The 12,134-nt window shown below is 47.7% G+C and overlaps 1 protein-coding gene across 7 annotated transcripts in view; it reads right to left on the minus strand.

The window, feature by feature from the left end:
• The window catches only part of LONRF3 (LON peptidase N-terminal domain and ring finger 3), a 52,046-nt gene that overhangs the window by 16,728 nt on the left and 23,184 nt on the right, over positions 1-12,134 (minus strand). For 4 of the 7 annotated variants that reach the window (XM_081792369.1, XM_081792368.1, XM_081792370.1 and 1 more), the window contains 5 exons: positions 8,857-8,971; positions 6,466-6,587; positions 4,454-4,612; positions 3,635-3,797; positions 2,458-2,607 (listed from right to left, as the gene is read on the minus strand). In XM_081792369.1, the coding sequence (XP_081648495.1) occupies positions 2,458-2,607; positions 3,635-3,797; positions 4,454-4,612; positions 6,466-6,587; positions 8,857-8,971 (709 nt within the window). Of the gene's footprint in view, positions 1-2,457; positions 2,608-2,989; positions 3,196-3,634; positions 3,798-4,453; positions 4,613-6,465; positions 6,588-8,856; positions 8,972-12,134 lie in introns of those variants that run through there. The other 3 variants (XR_014136630.1, XM_081792373.1, XM_081792371.1) reach the window with 3 other exon arrangements.

Consider the following 12,134-nt stretch of genomic DNA (forward strand, 5'->3'; position numbering starts at 1 on the left):
TCTCATGGGACAGAGCTGCCCTAGCCCTCTACCTGGCTCAAGCTACGGCCATGTTTAGTAGTTGTTGAAGCAAACAGATCGGTGTCCTAACAGATACGCTACACTTCCCAGCCGGTGGGAGTCTGCGAGCTAGAGTACCCACTGCTCAGTCTGGTCCACTTCCAAGATTCTGTTCAGGTTCTCGGGACGGACACCTAACAGCATATGGGCCTTCGATTCCCATGATCCCTTGGGCTTGGCAGGTCTCTTAACGCCCTGTATTTCCCTGCTTCTGGCCGCAGGCAACACAGTCCACATACGCCGTGTCGCTGTACAAGGCCACAGCGAGCCTCTCCTCTGAAACCGGAGCCTGTGGCCCACAGCCCCAAAGCACAGCAACCCCCCTTTGCAAACATTCCAGTTTGAGAACACATTCATGTCAGAAATGTATTACGTCCCCAGGTTTCCTTCTAATGAGGAGCTTTCCCATCCCACAGGAATCCTTCACCGAAATTCTGTCTGTCAGCAGCTTCCCAGTCACACGTTTTAAGACACTGGTGACTTACTTCCTATGGAGCCTGAAACAATCACAACTTCCGGAGGGTTGGTTTAGGACTGTGGAGAACGACCTTCTGGTCAGACCACCTACACAGGGGATTATCTGCCTCCAAATGGGTTCACCTGGTTCTTCCCAAACCTTGCCATCTTCTTGGCTTCTCTGTGCCTATAGCTTCATTTGAATCCTTGTTTCCCCTCACTGTGATCTGTAACAGGCTCTCCCTCCTATTATTAGTTCTGAATATGAAACTGACATATTCTAAACTTTCTTTCCCAGGGCCATTAACAAAGATATTTAAGCTGATGTTAACACTTGTGGCTGCTTCTGAGAAGCCTCCTTCTGAGGCTTAGAACATTCTTATTAATGGCACCGCTGGGGCTGCAGCACTGACTGGATCAAACTGGATTTTTTTTTTTTTTTTTTTTTTGCGCGACTGCTGCCAAAGCAACGTGAGAACAGTTCTAATAAGAAAGGAAATGAACCAAGATTTCAACTTTCTGTGTCATCGAGCCCTTATGAATCACTCTGTGGCATCTGTGTTTTCTCTTATGAAAGCTGCTGTATCATTGCTGATCGTTACCTTCTGCCTGACTGAGGGAGAATGCTCTCCAGAAGGTGAAGGGGAACAATAAACTTGATCATGAGCTTGCTCAGAGCTCTGATGTAGTCCTGAGTCATAGTGGCCCAGAGCCAGGAGCTGGGTCACTGGGAAGCACTGACTGGCCTTGCTCCCTTCAACATTCACGATGCCTTTGCACGGAGGCAAAGGAGCCACCTTTGCGGTCTGGAGAGAGTGAGACATTTCAGCCCATCAGGGAACAGACTGGTGTTCTGTAGCCACAGATGCAAGAGGAAGAGGGGATGTTAGAGACCGCCTCATCCACCTCCCTCATTCCAGAGCTGGGAGACAAGTTGGGAAAGGGGTGGGTCTTACCCAAGGTCACACAGCTAGAGCGGTAAGGATCAGTCTGTTGGCAGCGAAATCAGAACATACACATTCTTACTACTGTGACAGAGTCAGGAATGAGTGTAAGTAAAGAATCAAGGAAGTCACGGAGGTGATGATGTAGGGGAGCCAGCTCAGAATGCAGGAAGGGCGATGGTGGGCAAATACTTGACTAAGTTATCTCCAGCCTTGTCCTAGAGAGACGGTATTGTCCGATTTATCAGGAAACCAAAGTTGAGCTGGTGAAACTCAACTATCTCCACTTTCCTGAAGAGCTTCCGATCTGCAGCTTGATCTCTCAAGTGGGCCTGTCCCCCCAGGAAACAGACTTGACCCAGTAGCACCTAATCAACTGCTTTCTAGTATAACTCGGCAAAGGGCAAATTTAAAGATTGGGTCTGTTTGCTCAGGACCTGCTCACCCCTGATGAGGACAATGACAAGGGTCTACATCTGCGGGGCTAAGCAGGGAGGGACCCAGAGATGAGAAGGTGCTGCGGTCTGGCAGCTGGAATCCTGTAAGGTGACTGGTGCCGTCTCCTAGCTCCTGCAGCAATGGGGGTGACGGTTATGAAATAGAAGCCTTTAGTCTCAGCTCCCGGGATACCCTTCTCTTAAACTGGGCCTTTGTGTGAATCTTGTCACCCCAACACATTACCATGGTGTGAATCTGGACTCCCACTGAAGGTTCTTTGGTGGATGGTGTCTATGTTCCCAATCTCTCACCTGACTTATGTCTCAAAGCCTGTCTGGGATCCAAGTTCCTACTGCTTTCCTTTATCACTCCAATTCTGACTTCAGATCCTTGAGTCTTACCCCTGATGCCCACTGCCCGGTGAAACAGTACCAGATTGCATCTATCTCCCCCTCTGCACTCGATCTGCTGAATGGCAACCATGCACCCACCCAATCCCAGACCCTGGGCTCTCTCATCTGGTGGGGGCAGCCCATTACAGAGAGACATTTTTATATACCTGAGGATCAGCATCTTTCTCTGGCATTGGACCAAAGTGATTGAGTATCCGATTCTTCAGAGAGGTTTTGAGCGAATGAAACCATGATGACGCTTGCTCATAGACACAGTTATGTAATCCCATGAGCTCAGCCTGATCCTCTCCTTGAACCTGAAAGTATCAAAGTGGAAATGAAGCACTCTGTCCCTTCTCCATCACTCCCAAAGCTTCTGCTGACACCAGACTCCCTTTGGGCATCCGGCCTGCGTCCCTAGGAAGGTTCGCCCACCCAGCTTTCTCCTGTGTGGTGTGTGAAAGGCTCCTCAGCCAGAGGGTGGGCTGTGTGTGACTACTGCTGAGTGCGGAGGAAGAAGAAAGTTTCCGCTGGGCGCATCAGCTGAAACAGCGAGACAGACTGAAAACCAGAGATGCGAACTGGCCTGAGTGGAGGCGTGCTGTTGAGCTCGCTTATGCTAGCTTATGCCTCTCTCCTTTTCACGTTTCATATCTGCTTTCCCAGTGTCCACTGGGAAGAGGGACACAGGTGTGTCTGTTTCTCACTGTGTAACTCTATTTCCTAAGTCCAATACCTTCATTCGTCGCCCGAACATTTACTAACCTTATACTATGTGGTGAATGTAAATATAAATGAACGTGGGATTATTTACTTCTTGTTCTTCCAATTAGTCCAGAAAACCGAGGATGAACTGGACACGTTATCTTTCTCCTTGATGGGATGACGCGTTATAGGGAAGAACCCTTAGCCAGGTCGCGCATTTAAAAATACAAACGTACGTGTGAATCTACAATCATCTCAAAATGAAACGTTTGAAAACATAAACGAATTGATACATAAAATACGTGGGTGTAGATATCACTCCCGGATCTATCATTTGGTATCTCTGGCAGAAACTGAACCCCTGGGCTGAACGGGCCCCAGGGTTGTTGATCTGGCCTGGCGTTTCTTATGCAGGAATACAACTCAGCAACTAAACAGGGGGAAAGCCAGGGCACGGGGTGCTCCTGGTGCCATCCTACAATCGAACGGCGAGCCGGCGGCATTCGATGTCGCTGCAGCCATTTGGTGAGAAATCCCAAGGCCCCCCGACAGCGCTGAGCAATTCTTCTGCAAACACCTTTGCCCGCCAAGCTACAGGGATAGCCTGGCCCTGGGATTCTTGGCATGGGCCACCCTCACCTTTTGGTCTTCAATGTATTCAATGTCGGCTGTATTGTAACCATCTCGCTGGCCCTGATGGAGGACCCTGAAGCGCCTCTTGCCTACGCTGTCCACCACCGAGCGGCCATCAGCAAAGAATTGAACATTTCTGATCTCTAGGATGCAGCCATATTCCGCAAACCTGCTTATCGGGAATGCGTAAGAAAGTAAATTTTTGGTGAGTTGTTTCTGCGGCCTGGCTCCCCAGCCGTTTCTGTAACCCCGGGCTGTGCCTCCAGGGACTTCTGCCTATTTGCCTGTCCCGGGGGCTACAGCTGCAACTACACCACAGGCAGCGCCTGTGCCAAGAAAAATCTTCCTGTAATAATGTAACTGCTCCCATTCATTGAGCATATACTGCGTGTGGTGTGCTCAGTGCTTTACGTGCATTAACACACCAATCTTCCCAACATGCCCGCTATCATTGTACCCACTTTACCGATCAGGAAACTGAGTCGCAGAAAGGTTAAGTGACTTGCCCAAAGGCAAACTTGCTTCAAGGTTGGAGCCGGAACATGAACCCACGCACGGTGACTCCAGGTCCCGCGGTCTTACAGTAAAACAAGTTTTATGGTATATACCACTCGTTTAACAAAAGATTAATCCTTGGGGTTCCTTTAAATAGGCAGCCTGTTACATGGTAAACCAGGGGCCAGAGAGACCCCGGTCTCTATGGGTGCTCACGGTCGTGAGCTGGCTAAATCTCAGGAGCTGTGCCTCCCTATCTCCTGGGGGCACCCCAAATAAGCCCAAATCCCTCTACCCAACCTCCCTTTACTCACGTAGCTCCTCACTTACCCTTTGACAGGATCTCCAAGGCACATGCCAAACTGTCTTGTACCTGTTTCGATGCATCTACGGATCATCAGACGGTAACAAGGCTCAAAAATGTGCAGGGGACAAGGAACCGTGGGGTAGGCCATAGTGCACACGAAAATAGGCACGTTCTTATTCAAGCTGTCAGGAAGAGCAAATGACAGATTTCTCAAAGCCGTGAAGCAGAACACAAAAAGGTTGGTCAAATGTCACTTTGTGGTTCCCCCACAGTAAGGCCAGGGGACCTCAGGTTTTGATGGCTGATTAAAAAAAAAAAAAATACTGAGATGCAACCAACACTATGGGCTAAGTCCCATTACTGGTGCAGAGGTTAGCCTAAGAGCTAAGAGATTGAAACTGACATTCTGTACATTCCAATTTGGCTTAAAAAACGTCCTCTAGTACCTTCACATTGTGGGTGATAGTTAAACCTCATAGTTCTTTCTTCCTCTCGTGCCCTCTACTCAGAACAATCTCTTCAGGTGTCCTGCTGGCAGTAAAAGCGGACCCAGCTCTCCAGGGGGATGGTGGGAAAATCTCTGCAAGGTCTCATCAGCATTGCAAATTTGCAAAGCCCCCAGAAGGTCTGCTCGGCAGGCAGGCCCCGGCCGGCTGGGAGGAGGAGGGAGCAACAAGAGAGGCAAGTGTCCTCTAGCCCAGTGACGTTCCCATGCGTCAGAATCACTGGGGGCCCTTAAATCCAGACAACTGGGCTGCATCAGCCCAGAGACACTGGGATATAAGCTCTGGAGCCAGGACCCAGGGGTCTACCCTTCGAGTGTCCATGAAGAAGCAGGCACACAGCCTGATGGGAAACCACGCCAATGGGGCCAGCTCCTCCTGGATCACTGTTCTCTTCTTTGATAAATCCAATACTGGAACTTATCAGTGGATACAAGACCATCTGCCCAAATCCCCCAGAGGATTCAGTTTAGGATTTCTTTAAAGAGAAATCCCTCTTGGCATATTCCAGTGTTTATTAATAAAGCATTAAATGATATTTGAGACAAGGGCTCAGAGAGACTTGCGGTGAATTTAAGAATCAGAAGTAAAAATAAAGATGCCCTGACTAGATCTACTGTAAGTCAATGAGAACAAGAGGATTTAGTTTCTAGCTTCTTAGGAAAACACAGCGTTCGAAGCGAGAGGCCCACTCAAACGAACCAGTGGCAGTTTAGAAATGTGCTCTACAGGGCGGGCAGAAAACCAGAGCAGCTTTTGCGATCGAGAACCCGGCCCCCAGAATGCTGCGAGGACCCTACCGGGGATCCGGAGGTGGGAGGGCAGCGGTATGAGACGCAGAAGTGAGAGAACGCCTCCTGCTGTTTCTGCTAGGTGGTCTGTCCTTCCAGCCAGGCAGAGAGCTTGGAGCCCGACAGCCACAAATGTGCATGGCAGAGGACGCGTGTAACAAGCAGCAGCCTTACTCTTTCCACGTATTGAGTGCTTCCTGTGCACTAGCTCATGTGATCTTCCACATGAGGTAAGGACTTAACTATTCCCAAGCTACAGATGAGGAAACTGAGGCCCAGAGAGGTCAAGTGACCTGCCTAAGGTCCTGAAGGATACTCGCTTTGTGGCAAAACTGGGTCACGGGCCCAGGTCTGGCTGACACCAAGGTTCTTAACCTCCCAGCACCTTCTGAGGTTTCTGCAAACAACCTTCCGCGCGCTGTGTAAGTTCCCCTGATCTAGCTGCTTCGGTTTGCTCCTACCAGTGACACCCAGTTACTAGCGCCAAGACGTGACCTGGTCAGTGGTTTGGCTTATGCGTCTTCAGGGGCGTGCTGGCAACTGCCGAACAACTGGCTGTCGGCGGGTGGAAAGCTCCGGCTCATAGCGATTGCCAATTCCTATATAGTGTAGATACGCCCACCGAGGCCAACATCAAGCTACCAGCACGATATCGCTAAGTGAGCAGTTAGGGAGAAACGTGCACATTCAGTTCTACGAGCTATGCTATGAGTGAAACTGAAAAGAGATGCATATACGTACTTAGAAAGTTCTTCCATTTCTTCTTCATAAAGCCGCCTGCGTTCCTTGAATTCTTCTGGCAGGAATTTAGCTATTAGCTCTTCCATTATGACATTTTTGCTATATTTTCTGGATGCCAAGCACTATAGAGGCAACAGGGCACCGAGACATTATGCAGCCATCAGAAAACCACAAAGCACTTCTCATGTAATCAGCAGAACAGCTGAATCAACCACACATTGAGAGTAATTTGGACCCACACATTAGCAGCTGGTAACATCATCATGCACGTATTCTCTGGATGTTACATGCGATTACTTTTGTAATTAGAAAAAAATACTTTAACAGGGGGAAAAGACCCGCATTGAAGTTTCAAAAGTTTAGCTTTCCCAAAACACTCAAGTTGAGATTATGTTGTCAAAAAAGGGGGGAAACCCTTCCTTTTCCTTTTATTGGTCACTGCATTTACAAGCTGGCAAAAATGGTCTCCATCTGGGATATGCAGGAAGTCTGTGGTCTAAAGGTTCAGGGAACGAGAAAGCCACTGTCCATCACTGATCTTTTCCTGACCTGTCCCACCCCCACCCCGCCCCACCTCAATGCTTGGCTTCTGGATAAAGCCACTGTCCATCACTGATCTTTTCCTGACCTGTCCCACCCCCGCCCCGCCCCACCTCAATGCTTGGCTTCTGGATATTGCCAGTCTAAATATTTTTCCCCCTCTAACTTTAGCTGAAAACAAAACAAAACAGCTAAATACTGGGGATTGTGTCTATTTGTTTTTTAAATATACCATCTAGGTATCACTGAAATTATGTTATAAGCCATGAATTCAGAACCGAACCCAGGCCCAAGTGTCACTATTACTATCCTCCCAAACACCCCTAACTAACTTCATGCATATCCAGGGATCCGTAGGTAGAGGGAATTGAGCTGTGTGAACCAGACCATGGGAGTTAAAACATCTGCGAATTGTTTGCTACGGACACTACCCACGCAGACCCAGCAGGGGGAGCTCCTGAGTATAAAATTGCTGGTTCGAGACTATTTTTCCTTTTCCAGTATGGGCTGTGTGTGTCTATTCCGCAGTGAACGCGATTAGAATGAAATATTTATCTCTCTTGGAAATGGTGTAAGTGCGACCCTGTGTGAACACGCAGAGATAGACGAGAATATTTTCTGGGACCCCACAGCATCTGCTTCTAGGATGCCTTCTCAGCCACTGCCATAGCCTGGCTGCAGAAGATCCACTGCTTTGCCCCGTCCCAGTCTTTGGAGAAAAGCAATGACTCGGGAGGTAGCTAATCCATGGAGGAGGTGACTCCCCCACTGATGCTAAAACAAAAACCCAGGACAGGCACACAGTAAAATGTTAATGGTGGTCTTCTCCAGGTGCTGAGCATACGGGTAGGTTTTTCTTCTTTCTGCTTATTTGGATGTTGGAGTGTTACCACAACACAGATGTATATTTCAGTATAAGGACCGTGGGCCTCTCCCCCACAATCAGGCCAGGAAAATCCCACCCCTTGATCGAGGCAAGGGATGGCAGGAACCCTCCCCTCCAACCCAATACACACCCCAGGGTCGTCCTGGATGATCATTTTACTCCATTCTCTTAGTTTAAACGTTCAGGTGTTGGGAAAACTCAACATGTGACTTCACTGGACCTACATTCACCTAGAGGGTGTCCTGCATCGCTGAGCTCTCCTCAGGGATGACAAGGGCCAAGGAACATTAACACTGGCTGTAATGTGTACCACACAAGTCCTTGGGGGAGGGAAAGCAAGGTGGGCTCCTGGGCATTCCTGTGCTATAGGAAATTCCATTGGGTCCACCTGAAAAACGATGGTGGCAGTCCGTGTGGTTCATCTGAAAGGACTTGGAAGCCCCAGAGCTTTCCAAGTAGCTAAATATCTGCTAATAAGTACAGCAGCTCCGGGGGGGTGGGGGTAGGGGCGGGGCAAGGACCTCGCTGAAGGTCTGCGAGGTTTTTCTGGGGAGCTGGGAGTGATCTCTGCAAACCACAGAACAAACATGGATGATAAGAAGATTTCAGAGCTCATCTAGTCCAATCCCAGAGAGGACAGAGGATTCACCCAAGATGGCAGTGAACCAGGTGCCATGATGGATGGGCTTAGCACCAGGATCCATGTCTACCATCGATTTAATACTTTTGTTTCCAACACAAATTAATTTCACTGTTGACAGTTCATAAAAAGCTGGATGTCGCCTCATTTTCCTGAAGGGCTTTGCAAAGAGGGGAGGGGTAGCCGTAAGACGGGAAAGATAGACAGGTGGCGTGAGAGGGTATTTTTCCCTAGCACAGTGCACTGGCTTAGGAGCAAACAGGACACCATTTTAGTATCCGATTCCAAATAATCTAACCTAATCAAGAAAGAAATAATATTTTACCTGTGAAAGACCATCTTTGCACAGCGGACACTTTGCATTGTGATCTAGGCATCTTTCAAGGCATTTTAAACAAAACGTATGACCACAAGGTGTTGTGACTGGCTCGTAGAATAATCTGAAATTTAGGAATCAAGATGGAAGAAAAATGATGCAATCAGACAAAAAAAAATAAAAGAGCTACTCAATGTTAAGGTTCTACAGTGTTATTCGGAAAATTCCGTGTGTATAAGGGTGGGGGAGGGTCCTTTCTTTTTTACCAGAATTCCCTGCAGTTGCTGTGCTTCAGAAAAGCATTTGCTTTTTATTTCTGAGCTGGATTTGAAAATAATGCATTTATCAACATTTCTGATATAGCTAGATCATTCTGTAACATTAGTTCTAGTCAGCCTCTTCCGACTGGCATCCAGATTGTTTTTCCCTGTCGGGTCTCAGAAAAAGCGAGATTACTGCCCAGAGGGTCTAAGTAGATTACATTCTAAAATATTTAGCCAACCTGCTCGCCTGAAGATATGTAAACACAGAGACAGATAAGCACACACACAGACACACACACCCCGTCTCACACATTTATTCATTTAAGTACCTTATATCATATACACAATGGAAAAAAGACTTGGCTTATTTGCTAACCTTCATTCCATTTTTACCTAAGCAATGTTTACTGCCTGAAGGATCCCGAAATTGTGCCTGCAACAAACACGTAGCTGCCTTTTGTATGAACGGACCATTTTCTTGGGAGCGGTAGAGTAATTCTGTTAGTGTGCTTACTGATGAACACATACATATAAACATATGTAGGTATGCACACATGCACTTCAATTAGATCCTATTTTAATCCCTTTACAGGAGCCGGATAATTTCAAAGCAACGTGGGGAACCTTTTTAAAAGCTGTTCTACCCATTCAGAGATTCACAGATTTGCTTTGCTTTTGGAAAAAGAAAGGCTCACCTGCAGCAGGACCACCGGGTGGGGGCAGCTGACGACGGTGGTTCAGAAGCGGGGCTGGCGCTCACCGAGAGGACAGACAAAAGGGAAAGACAGACGCCTGACCAGCCTGTTTTGACCTCACGAGTGTTCAGTTGCGAGGAAGAGGCCGCCAGCTGCACAGCCCCCTCGTGTGGCCGGGAGGTGTACCAACAGCCTGGCCCACACGGCCAGGCTGAGCAGAATCAAAATGTCAGAGCTGAAAAGTACTGGAGAGAAAAACCGAACCCACCGACCAGAATGAAACTGAGCTCCAGAGGGGACAAAGCGGCTCATCTGTTGGCACATGAAGGTCTATCCAACTTCCACTAGCAGTCGTGTGCTCTTTCTCTTAAAACCGCGACTCTCGACCCTATTGGTGTGTGAGAATCACCTGGGGTGCTTTTTCTTTAAACAGCTTTACTGATGTCTAATTGACGTGCCATAAACGGCACGTACTTACGGTGTACAACCTGATAAGTTTTAACATACGTACACACCTACGAAACTATCTCCGCAACCAAGGTCACGAACACACCCATCGCCTCCAGACATCTCCTCGTGTGCCTTTGTAAACCCTACCTCCTGCTCCTCCCCGTGTGCCCCACCATCACCTGCAGGACTTTGAAAAACTTACAGGTGCCAGGACCACGCCTGCAGAGGTTCGGGTCAGTCGGTCCAGGGCAAAGGCCAGGCATCAGGATTTTTTTTTTTTTTCTTTTAAAGCTCCTTGGTGGTTTGAATGTGCAGCCAGGATTGCGAATCACTGTATTTCACAATCCTACTAATCTCCGCATGGGCAAATCCTCTGTACAGGTCTCCAAACCTAATTACCAAATCTACCAAGGAAAAGACTAGCAGCGGCTGGCACATTCCCCTCTTTCTTGATTTAAAAAAAAAAAAAAATTCCAGTGGAATTTGAGGGGAAAGCATCTTGTGGGAGAGGAAAGAACAGTTTCTTAAGAGAAATCAATTTCGATTTAGCAAGCTCTCCACCAAACAGATTCTCACTTGTCCACTCAGCAAAAGTGCTCCGGGTGCCTACTGCGTGCTGACTCGGAGCTAGGCGCTGGCACGTGACAGGGACAGGGTGCACCGGACTTGTAGGAGGTGAGAGGACAGACGTCGAACAGGACGTCGGAAAGGTGAGGTTTCGCAAGTACACGCCTGTATGAATAAAACTTGCTAAAATGTTGAAATTAAGCCAATGAAGGTTTGGAGTAGGAGGGAGGCTTTTCATATATTCGCTTTTCCTCCTTTTTGAATGTTTCAATCCTGTTTTAAGAAGCAGTTAATTTGCTTAGCATAATTAACAGACGCCAGTTATTAAGTCGGCCAAAAACTAAAATTAATTTTCAAAAGCACTCTTTATGATGGAGGTCCTAACCAGCGTACTAAGGCGAGAAGAAAAATAGAGAAGTACGAGGACTAGGATGGAAAAAACCAAATCTGTCCCTATTCACGCACGGTGCGACAGTGGACTGGGAAAGTCTAAAGGGATCTGCAGGATGAGTCTTAGAATCCGTAAGAACTGCAAGTATGAGCAAGGATGTCAGTTACATATACACACGCCCACAACTGTGTTCCATACACCAGCGAAGCGACATGAGAAAATACATTTTTAAACACGGTAACATTGACAACTGCTTTCAACGATCAAGCACCCGGGAATAAACCCAACAAAAGTTGTACGAGCCCTCTGTAGGGGAAAAACTATAAACGCCTCACTGAAAGGAAGCAGAGAAGACCTAGTCGAGTCCCGATGAAAATCCCGGCGGCTTATTTCACGCGTTTGTTTTTGCGGGACTTGACAAGTTGATTTCTAAACTGTGTGAGGCAAGGCAAAGGGTCAAGAGGATCCAGGACACCTCTACGAGCAGCAGTGTGGGAGGCCTTGCTCTACCAGACGTGAGACCTTATTATAAAGCAGCAGTGATGGAAACGGTGTAGGGCTAGCACAAGGACACATAGATCCGTGGATAGAATAGAAAGCCCAGGAAAAGACCCAGATCCAGATTCTTCATTTATGACAACTGTGGCACTTCAAAGCAGAGCGCGGGATTTTCAGTAGATAAGTAGCATCCTCAATAAATGCTATTTGGGGTAGTGGGCTATCCATATGGGGAAATGGAAGTTGGACTGTCTGTCACACCGCGCGCAAAAAATCACTTCCATGTGGGCTGGAAAGAGGAACGTGAGACAGTAAAGCTTTTAGAAGATACAACAGAATACGTTTACGACCTCCGGGTAAAAGAAAAAAAGATTTCTTAGGCAAGGTAGGCACCAAAAAAAAAAAAAAAAAAAAAAAAACCCA

The sequence above is a fragment of the Panthera onca genome, chromosome X, assembly GCF_046562875.1.
Source record: "Panthera onca isolate mPanOnc1 chromosome X, mPanOnc1 haplotype 2, whole genome shotgun sequence".
In the NCBI taxonomy this organism is placed as follows: domain Eukaryota; kingdom Metazoa; phylum Chordata; class Mammalia; order Carnivora; family Felidae; genus Panthera; species Panthera onca.